The sequence below is a fragment of the Mya arenaria genome, chromosome 10 (genome assembly GCF_026914265.1).
Source record: "Mya arenaria isolate MELC-2E11 chromosome 10, ASM2691426v1".
NCBI classification, from domain to species: domain Eukaryota; kingdom Metazoa; phylum Mollusca; class Bivalvia; order Myida; family Myidae; genus Mya; species Mya arenaria.
In genome coordinates this window covers 67,249,939-67,261,590 of record NC_069131.1, presented here as the reverse complement: position 1 = coordinate 67,261,590, position 11,652 = coordinate 67,249,939, and the positions used below count along the sequence as shown (strand labels likewise).

The 11,652-nt window shown below is 35.7% G+C and overlaps 1 protein-coding gene across 1 annotated transcript in view; it reads right to left on the bottom strand.

The window, feature by feature from the left end:
• Positions 1–9,730: 9,730 nt before the first annotated feature.
• The window catches only part of LOC128205067 (receptor-type tyrosine-protein phosphatase mu-like), a gene marked incomplete in the record, with an annotated part of 180,600 nt that continues 178,678 nt past the window's right edge, over positions 9,731–11,652 (bottom strand). Inside the window, 1 exon segment of the mRNA XM_052906482.1 lies at positions 9,731–10,792. Coding sequence (XP_052762442.1) covers positions 10,709–10,792 — 84 coding nt within the window.

Sequence of the window (11,652 nt, the reverse complement as noted above, 5' to 3'; positions counted from 1 at the left end):
GGACTGTATGAACTATGATCAACTAGGTAAGAACTCACAGGGACTGTATGAACTATGGTCAACTAAGTAAGAACTCACAGGGACTGTATGAACTATGGTCAACTAAGTTAGAACTCACAGGGACTGTATGAACTATGGTCAACTAAGTAAGAACTCACAGGGACTGTATGAACTATGATCAACTAGGTAAGAACTCACAGGGACTGTATGAACTATGATCAACTAAGTTAGAACTCACAGGGACTGTATGAACTATGATCAACTAAGTTAGAACTCACAGGGATTGTATGAACTATGATCAACTAAGTTAGAACTCACAGGGACTGTATGAACTATGGTCAGCTAAGTAAGAACTTACACGGGGTTTATGAACTATGATCAACTAGGTAAGAACTCACAGGGACTGTATGAACTATGGTCAACTAAGTTAGAACTCACAGGGACTGTATGAACTATGATCAACTAGGTAAGAACTCACAGGGACTGTATGAACTATTGTCAACTAAGTAAGAACTCACAGGGATTGTATGAACTATGGTCAACTAAGTAAGAACTCACAGGGACTGTATGAACTATGATCAACTAAGTAAGAACTCACAGGGACTGTATGAACTATGGTCAACTAAGTTAGAACTCACAGGGACTGTATGAACTATGGTCAACTAAGTTAGAACTCACAAGGACTGTATGAACTATGATCAACTAAGTAAGGACTCACAGGGACTGTATGAACTATGATCAACTAAGTTAGAACTCACAGGGACTGTATGAACTATGGTCAACTAAGTAAGAACTCACAGGGACTTTATGAACTATGGTCAACTAAGTAAGAACTCACAGGGATTGTATGAACTATGATCAACTAAGTTAGAACTCACAGGGACTGTATGAACTATGATCAACTCAGTAAGAACTCACAGGGATTGTATGAACTATGATTAACTAAGTTAGAACTCACAGGGACTGTATGAACTATGATCAACTAAGTAAGAACTCACAGGGATTGTATGAACTATGATCAACTAAGTAAGAACTCACAGGGGTGTATGAACTATGGTCAACTAAGTAAGAACTCACAGGGGTGTATGAACTATGATCAACTAAGTAAGAACTCACAGGGACTTTATGAACTATGGTCAACTAAGTAAGAACTAACAGTGGGTGTATGAACTATGGTCAACTAAGTAAGAACTCACAGGGATTGTATGAACTATGATCAACTAAGTAAGAACTCACAGGGGTGTATGAACTATGGTCAACTAAGTAAGAACTCACAGGGGTGTATGAACTATGGTTAACTAAGTAAGAACTCACAGGGATTGTATAAACTATGATCAACTACGTAAGAACTCACAGGGATTGTATGAATTATGGTCAACTAAGTAAGAAATCACAGGGACTGTATGAACTATGGTCAACTAAGTAAGAACTCACAGGGACTGTATGAACTATGGTCAACTAAGTAAGAACTCACAGGGGTGTATGAACTATGGTTAACTAAGTAAGAACTCACAGGGGTGTATGAACTATGGTCAACTAAGTAAGAACTCACAGGGATTGTATGAACTATGATCAACTAAGTAAGAACTCACAGGGACTTTATGAACTATGGTCAACTAAGTGAGAACTCACAGTGGGTGTATGAACTATGGTCAACTAAGTAAGAACTCACAGGGATTGTATGAACTATGATCAACTAAATAAGATCTCACAGGGACTGTATGAACTATGGTCAACTAAGTAAGAACTCACAGGGATTGTATGAACTATGATCAGCTAAGTTAGAACTCACAGGGACTGTATGAACTATGATCAACTAAGTAAGAACTCACAGGGACTTTATGAACTATGGTCAACTAAGTAAGAACTCACAGGGATTGTATGAACTATGATCAACTAAGTTAGAACTCACAGGGACTGTATGAACTATGATCAACTAAGTAAGAACTCACAGGGATTGTATGAACTATGATCAACTAAGTTAGAACTCACAGGGACTGTATGAACTATGATCAACTAAGTAAGAACTCACAGGGATTGTATGAACTATGGTCAACTAAGTAAGAACTCACAGGGGTGTATGAACTATGGTTAACTAAGTAAGAACTCACAGGGGTGTATGAACTATGGTCAACTAAGTAAGAACTCACAGGGATTGTATGAACTATGATCAACTAAGTAAGAACTCACAGGGACTTTATGAACTATGGTCAACTAAGTAAGAACTCACAGTGGGTGTATGAACTATGGTCAACTAAGTAAGAACTCACAGGGATTGTATGAACTATGATCAACTAAGTAAGAAATCACAGGGACTGTATGAACTATGGTCAACTAAGTAAGAACTCACAAGGATTGTATGAACTATGATCAACTAAGTAAGAACTCACAGGGACTTTATGAACTATGGTCAACTAAATAAGAACTCACAGGGACTGTATGAACTATGGTCAACTAAGTAAGAACTCACAGAGGGTTTATGAACTATGATCAACTAAGTAAGAACTCACAGGGACTGTATGAACTATGGTCAACTAAGTAAGAACTCACAGGGGGTGTATGAACTATGGTCAACTAAGTAAGAACTCACAGGGACTGTATGAACTATGGTCAACTAAGTAAGAACTCACGGGACTGTATGAACTATGGTCAACTAAGTAAAAACTCACAGGGGGTGTATGAACTATGGTCAACTAAGTAAGGACTTACAGGGACTGTTTGAACTATGGTCAACTAAGTTAGAACTCACAGGGACTGTATGAACTATGATCAACTAAGTAAGGACTCACAGGGACTTTATGAACTATGGTCAACTAAGTAAGAACTCACAGGGATTGTATGAACTATGATCAACTAAGTTAGAACTCACAGGGACTGTATGAACTATGATCAACTAAGTAAGAACTCACAGGGATTGTATGAACTATGATCAACTAAGTTAGAACTCACAGGGACTGTATGAACTATGATCAACTAAGTAAGAACTCACAGGTATTGTATGAACTATGGTCAACTAAGTAAGAACTCACAGGGGTGTATGAACTATGGTTAACTAAGTAAGAACTCACAGGGGTGTATGAACTATGGTCAACTAAGTAAGAACTCACAGGGATTGTATGAACTATGATCAACTAAGTAAGAACTCACAGGGACTTTATGAACTATGGTCAACTAAGTAAGAACTCACAGTGGGTGTATGAACTATGGTCAACTAAGTAAGAACTCACAGGGATTGTATGAACTATGATCAACTAAGTAAGAACTCACAGGGACTGTATGAACTATGGTCAACTAAGTAAGAACTCACAGGGATTGTATGAACTATGATCAACTAAGTAAGAACTCACAGGGACTTTATGAACTATGGTCAACTAAGTAAGAACTCACAGGGACTTTATGAACTATGGTCAACTAAGTAAGAACTCACAGGGACTGTATGAACTATGGTCAACTAAGTAAGAACTCACAGAGGGTTTATGAACTATGATCAACTAAGTAAGAACTCACAGGGACTGTATGAACTATGGTCAACTAAGTAAGAACTCACAGGGGGTGTATGAACTATGGTCAACTAAGTAAGAACTCACAGGGACTGTATGAACTATGATCAACTAAGTAAGAACTCACGGGACTGTATGAACTATGGTCAACTAAGTAAGAACTCACAGGGGGTGTATGAACTATGGTCAACTAAGTAAGGACTTACAGGGACTGTATGAACTATGGTCAACTAAGTTAGAACTCACAGGGATTGTATGAACTATGATCAACTAAGTTAGAACTCACAGGGACTTTATGAACTATGGTCAACTAAGTAAGAACTCACAGGGACTGTATGAACTATGATCAACTAGGTAAGAACTTACAGAGGGTTTATGAACTATGATCAACTAAGTTAGAACTCACAGGGACTGTATGAACTATGATCAACTAAGTAAGAACTCACAGGGACTGTATGAACTATGATCAACTAAGTAAGAACTTACAGAGGGTTTATGAACTATTATCAGCTAAGTAAGAACTTACAGGGGGTTTATGAACTATGGTCAACTAAGTAAGAAATCACAGAGGGTTTATTAACTATTATCAGCTAAGAACTTAAAAAGTATTTATGAACTATGACCAACTAAGTTAGAACTTACAGGGGGTTTGTGAACTATTATCAGCTAAGTAAGAACTTACACGGGGTTTATGAACTATGGTCAACTATGTGAGAACTTAGAAAGTGTTTATGAACTATGATCAACTAAGTAAGAACTCACAGGGGGCTTATGAACTGTGTCAACTTAGTAAGAACTCACATAGTGTTAAAGAGTTATGGCCATTTAAGTTAGAACTCACAGAGGGTTTATGAGCTATGCTCGACTAAGTAAGAACTAAATGGGGGTTTATGAACTATTATCAACTAAGCAAGAAGTCACAGGGGTTTATGGACTATTATTAACTATACACGAACTCACAAGGAGTGTATGAACTATTATTTACTAAGTAAAAACTCACAGAGGTTAAATGAACTATAGTCGGCTCACCATTTTAGCACAGTCACTATCACACCCGTGACCCTCGGAGCGTCTTTGGTCACGTTCAAAACATAAATAATTGTGTGTATGGTAAGCACCTAATCGAGATAGCACGATCGTTATAATGTCCCTCAAAGCTTGTTCGTCGTGTTCGCTGTTGCTTATTTCTTTTATCCATTTTATGAAATCTTTGAAAATTATTTGAGTGGAGTGGTCATCAGCTGAAAAGAATGTAAAAACAAACCAAATTGACAATCATTGTACGACAGTAAGCACTCGAAATAATAAAATAAAACGATTAAAATACAATTTAGAACCCAACCCCCAAACTCGTCTGATATTATGGTATATTATACTGTCGTGATTGCAATTTTATTCTTTTCGTTTTAAACAACTCATTCAATATCGCCATTCCTACATTCACCAATAAATTTGTTTAAAAATCCAAACATAATACTATATACTAGTAAGGGACCCCTTTTCGCCCGGAAATGGTGCATTTTTTTCTACTCGACAAATACTTAATCTTTTCACAGGGAAAACGTTCCTGATCCAAACGTCTCTATGATAAGAATGATAAATGCATGAGCATTTTAAGTGTAGATTCACGGTCATATAAACTCATTTAAATGCACCGAAATGATAGTGCACTATACTAATGAATCGTACACTTCAGATAAATGTAATCATTTAACAAATATTTAAATGGTGGCTCCCGACCAACAGCAAACAATCTTATTTCTTTCTAATTTCTATGAATCTGAAAGTTTGCTTTGTTTAAACAAATGAGTTTTTGGAGGTGGGACATTTTTTGAGCGGTAAAAGATCGATTATCACCCGCATTGCAGAAGTATGGTGTAAAACTCACATATGGGTACGGTCCCGAAACAGGCAGATTCCCACAGACAGGCACAATTTCATCAGTTAATAGATGAAGCATCTCAAACTAACTATATTTAACATCAAACAATGGACAGTGCCCCCATTCACTTACGTAATGAATCTTAGTAAGAGATTCATACTCAGAAAAGCAAACTTATAATTGTCACAAAACTTTGATATCAGTATTTTGACAAAGATGTGAACCCATTTTTATGCCATTAAACAGGGTTTATGTTTAAACTTTTCGCAACTGAGCTTGTTTCTGTAGTTTTTCGCATAAATATTGAAGCAAACCATTTGTAACTAATACAGTGTCCTTTACCTCTATTTATCTTCAAATACCATTTTTACCACAACTATAAAATATTTGCCATTTTGTGTGTCAAACTCAGACTAAAGACGCGAAAGTTTATGTGCTCAGTTTTTTCAGACTAACAAATAAAGACAGCGCAACCTCAGTAAAAGAAAACTTACTATGGAAAAGGCCGAGGTGAACTGGAATACACAAAAAGAAGAGTATGCACAGTGGTGTCACATATCGTACAACTCTCTTCTCTGGCATGTTCTGTACAACGTAAACAAATGTATTCAATAAAAAACAATAAAAACAATTAACAATGACATGATATTAAGTCATATGTATCAACTAAAATGTAAGAAAAACTCCATTAAAAAGAGAACAACAAGGAAAGGCAAGTTGCATGAAATATAAATAAGATCATGTAAAATGAACACATCAAACAAGACACATAGAAAGCCCCCAAAAAACAACAACAAAAACAACAAAATACATACAACAAAAAACAACAACAACAACAACAACAAAAACAAAAATCAAAAACAACAACAACAACAACAACAAAACAAACTGGGCCTGTCCCTGTAATTTTCATTGTATTATCCATAGTATCTAGACTAACATAACTCTTTTCCATAGTAGTAAATATTATAAACGTATGTAAAAGTTTTGTTTTGCATTACGTATACATTACAACTTTCTAGTTGTGAAAGTGATATTTCACTTGTTTGGTGTTTATCACCCTAAAAACGCGAAAAGCTTTCATAATAAACTGGAACGTTTTAAATAGTTCCCACGAAATCCTATATTGAGGCTGTTTTCGTGAATACTTAAGTTCCAGCACATGTTCCTCAACGAAATCTCAGAGGTTAAATTAACTTAATGCAATTTTGTAATGCTCGTTATAAAATCGTTGTTAAAAGTAATGCTGAAACTTATCCAACAAACATAGGTATACTTATCCCATGGAGTAAATCACATAACGATCTAAATAACTGACAATACTTACGTTTATAAATCAGTTTTATGTGCATTGAAAGTAACGCAATAATACATGTATCCTCCTTAGACAGAATGTGAACCGAAGTATCCAAATAAAGACACTTTCACAGATTAAGCGTCCTTATCTGGTGACTTCCCTCACGATACTAGAACATCGCGACTTTGAGTTTGAATTTTTATCATAGTCGTAGACAAACAGTGAAATAAATCACGTTTCTCTTTTATTATCAGCTATCATTGCCCACTTATATGCTGTCGTCTGAGTAGCAAGGCCGAAATATAAGGATTGTGCTGTTAAAATTTACATACGTCTGCGATACAAAATTGAGCATTAAAATTGCATTTACTAAGGACAATATATATATATATATATATAATGGCACAGTGTAAACGCCAAAGACATAGAACACAACAACAAGACAAGTTAAAGTCAACTCACAAGTATACTAGTAGTTTTATTGTTGTTGTTTTGTTTTACCTTTTACTAGCTTCGTGAAGGTTTCTTTTTGTAAACGTATGTTGGATCTTTTTGTTGAAAGATATTGTTGTTTTTTAGGACACCCTTTACAGTTTCATCCTGAAATAACATCAAAGACGTAATGTTTTTGTTTCATATGTTATTTTATCAAGTGCCATTACTAATATTGCTTAAATGATAATAATAAAAAGTCACGCCGTCCGCTTCGTAAGCGTTGTCATTATTTAAGTCTTAATTTTAACCTCCTCATAAAGTTTTAAAAACTAAATTATAATGATTAAATTATGGGCGTAGTATTTAACCTAGATATCTCATTATTCACTTTATTGAGGTATTGCCCTTGCATAGTCATATTTGACCAGATTCACACTGTCCATTTTATCGACCAGAGGTTTACTAAACCCAAGGCAGTGTTTATTGTGTTAGTGTTTCAACCAAATTTAATCAACAGCTAGACCGCAATAATCATTAAGAAACTCTTGGACTTCAATTCTTAAATTCCTAGCACCTGCTTTCGCATTCATTGACTAAACGTGGTGACAATGTTTATGCGTATTATGTATCGACTGCTTGAAATCAACAGCAAGATTGCACGGAGTTTTGTACCTTGAATTGCAACAGATTGACCAACAAAACCTTTTCCATCTTAAACTTTGACAATTTCTTATCCATCTTGCAATGTTTGTTTGGCAACATAGCTCGAATGAGATCGACAAACAATGAGAAAACCTGATTATCATTGGAGTTTCTGCCCTTGCAATGCTTTAAATTGGACAGAAATTTATCTGGCATGCTACCTTACCTGGGCAGTTCCAATAAAATCCTTACCAAACTCAACAAATAGTAATATGTTTAGGCAAATTGCATCAGACAAGTTGTAAAGCGTGCCAGATGATCTTACTTTTAACTTTCGAAATTAAGCCCTTGCATTTTAAAAGAAATATTATGATGAGATGATACCGTTTTATCTTCGGGTTCAATTGTAAACGTATTGCTGCAGAAAAGCAGTCCTACCAATAATCTCAACTATTTTCAGTTGAAAATGGTGAGTGCGGCTTTGTCAATGTCCTCTTGCATTGACGTTAACGGCACTCCGCATTCAGAAAAAAAACGTGGTTAAATACGACGCGTGTAGCGCTGTCATTGTCCTCCTGTGTTGTTTTAACTACTATATTCAAGAATCACCACGTCTAATTGTATATAATTGTAGATTCCAAGAGTGAACAGAAATAGAAACAACCACGGCAAGGATGAAGTAAATTGGGACCTTTTATAGCATTAACAGAGCAATGAACACCAACTGTAATGATAAACAAAAAACATTCTACAGACACATGTATACAACTATCCTTCTATATTACCTGTGAGTTTAATCTCCTGAGGGGCCCTCGCCCTCTCCGTGGGTTGGGGGGGGGGGCAAATATTGAGAATATTTTTTTTTTATAATTATTGCTATTTGACATGACAAACCCAAACTCAAAATGCAAATTCGGTATACTCACGATATGAAGACACCGGCCAAAAACGCAGTGTACACTTAATAAATACAAAATAAACCACTTTACTTAATTCTAAGAAATTTCACTCATAGTCTTAATGAAGCCTACTTATTTGTGGGCAATCATATGCCTCTGAGTGTTTAATTGGAGGTGTTCTTAAATAACATATCAAGTGTTTCCTTACAGCTAAAGGTGTGATGATATTTCAGTTTTATCTTGTATCATACATACGAAAATAAAAACTCTTTATTTCAACAACACTTTAGACGAAAGTTTCTTCTCGACCGACATTTATTCATACCAGTCAGACAAATATTTAAGTCTACTGATGCTCGACAATACTTATCACATTACACATGCAAGCGTCTAGCATGACCTATTCTTCTTCCGGTTTAATGTGTATATAAGTAGCAAAGTTAGGCCAAACTACACACCACTGAGGGTCATATGCCATTTAACTACCAGCCAGTTTGGCCCCGAATGCCTCGGCCCATATACACCTTCGTGGGCTGACAGACTGATCCTTATAATGCAAAATGGCCCGAACTGGTGTGTTATATTTCTTGAATGTTACAATTTTTTCATAAAACCGATTTATTATATGTCATTCGGCTGTTGTCTGGACATGTTCGGGCACCGTTGCGAAAATTGCAAAGCCATACTTAATTATTTGTACATGTTTGACGTGTCGATCTGAAACTGTTTTAGAAAGTCTTCGGAATAAGGCATTGGAATGATTTCTTTAGTCCAAATTCTATGCAGGAACAAGTTAATAACTGCTGAAATTGCATGATTTTACCTTTATATTTTATTTCTTAAACAGGAATAGACACCCCACCCGTGTACACTCCACACGCAACATCATGCCCAAGGTAAACGCTATGAAGACGTATATTGCATAACTAGTGGTTCATTTCCTCTCTTCTACGCACCACTCTGCAGACGTATGCATGTACACTGTTTTATATCCACTTCAAATCTTAAAATGATTATCTACCGACAGACCTACACTAAAGCTGCATCGGTCACTGGAGGAGAAAAAAACGAATAGTGTAAGACTGGTCTTTTATTTCATATACATATACATAAGATGAAGAACAAGGGTATTCGTAATGTGTTAAATATATATTGAACAGACGAACCACAATCATTCACTAAATGCTAACACCATATAATAACTCATGATATAAGATGCTTGTCATTGCACCAACACCAAAATGCATTTCACCAAAGTTGAAGTTCTGAGAATATGGGTACGCTATGAACATAAACTCAACATTAAATAAAAAACCTATTCTTAAGGACAGTTTTGTTGTACGCTAGAACCACTCTTAATTTCTTTTCCCCTGAAACATTCGGAATACAATATATGAAAATACATCTTAATGTCTTTCACAAAGTTTGAGCTCATTTTATATTAAACATTCTTAATGTACGCTACAACACACTGATCTTAATGTCACATCTTAATGTCTTTATCCATATTCGGAATACATGTTATTTTCATAACATTTTATGTGAGCTCAAGCACACCCATGTCATCTTAATAATGTATTTCCCAAAGTTTGAGTACAGGTTGTATTCAAAAGACTCTTAATGTACGCTAGAAGACACTCATGACATCTTAATGTTTTTTTTCCAGAAATTGGAAAGCATGTTGTATTTAAAACACTTGATGTGTGCTAGACCGCACTCATGACATCTTAAGGTATGCTACAGTGCACTCATGTCATTTTAAGGTATGTTCACTAAATTTATACAAACATTATATTAAAACAGAATTTATAATCATAACAATACATGAAGGTTGTGTATATGGCAAAAGATAGAATGTACTCTTGAACTCCCTGTCTTTCCCCGAACTTTGAGTACATGCTGTTTTTAAAAGACTTAAATCTAATGGCCGGCTGCTCAGCTGCTTCTCGTCCAAGCTAGGTTTTAACAACAATATCTTACGTCCAAAAGTACAATGGGGTTTATCCTTTTAATACAAAAGAATTAATGTCCACTAGAACACACTTATGGCATTTCAATGTGTTTCAGCGAAGTTTGAGTACATGTTATTTTCAAAAGACTTGATGTACGCCAGAACACACTCATGGCAGAACTCCAACTGTGACTGAAACAGCAAGACAAAAACGTCAATTTTCAGGTTATTCAAATGTACTTTAGAATATTGATTTCTGGTAGTGTAGTGCAGTAGTCGGTCGTAAAGGTAAAAATAAATCAAAAGCAATTACTAAAACGGGGATACTATTTCAGGCTGCAGGGAAACTTGCTGAAACTACAGGGACACTATTTGAAACTACATGAAACCTCTTCTTAGGTACTACATGGACAGTCTTTTGAACTACAGGGACATTATTTAAACTGAAGGGAGCCCCTCTGTAACTTGAGTTATTCCATGTTTTGGAACTAAATGAATACTTTTTTCAAGTACAGAAAAAAAACTCTTTTGAACATGGACACTCTATGAAACAAAAGGGACATTTTAGTACTCAAGGTTCACTATGTGAAATTATAATAAACCGCATGGGAACTACAGGTATACTATTTGAAACTATAATGTCACTCATTGGAAGGAAGAAGGAAAAGGGACACTATTTGAAATTACAGTGAATTTATTTAAAACTACAGTGGTTCTAGTTTTGAGAACTACAGGGATACTAGTTGAATAACGTGGACACTGACAGAAATTACTGAGATATATCTTATATAATATGACGATTGTTATCACCTGGATTGGGATAGCGAGCCTTCGCCTTGCCTTGACCTTCCTGACAGCGTTTACAACACTGACCTCGTGTTCAACGGCCATCTTCTGTATGAGCAGGGAAACAACACAGAACAAACCACTCTTGCTGGCTCCGTCACTGGTAAATATTTTGTTTTGTTTTATTAATCAGTCTTGATAACGTTTCACAATACATTTTAATTGCGATTTATTATGTTTCATATTAATCATCTGCATTT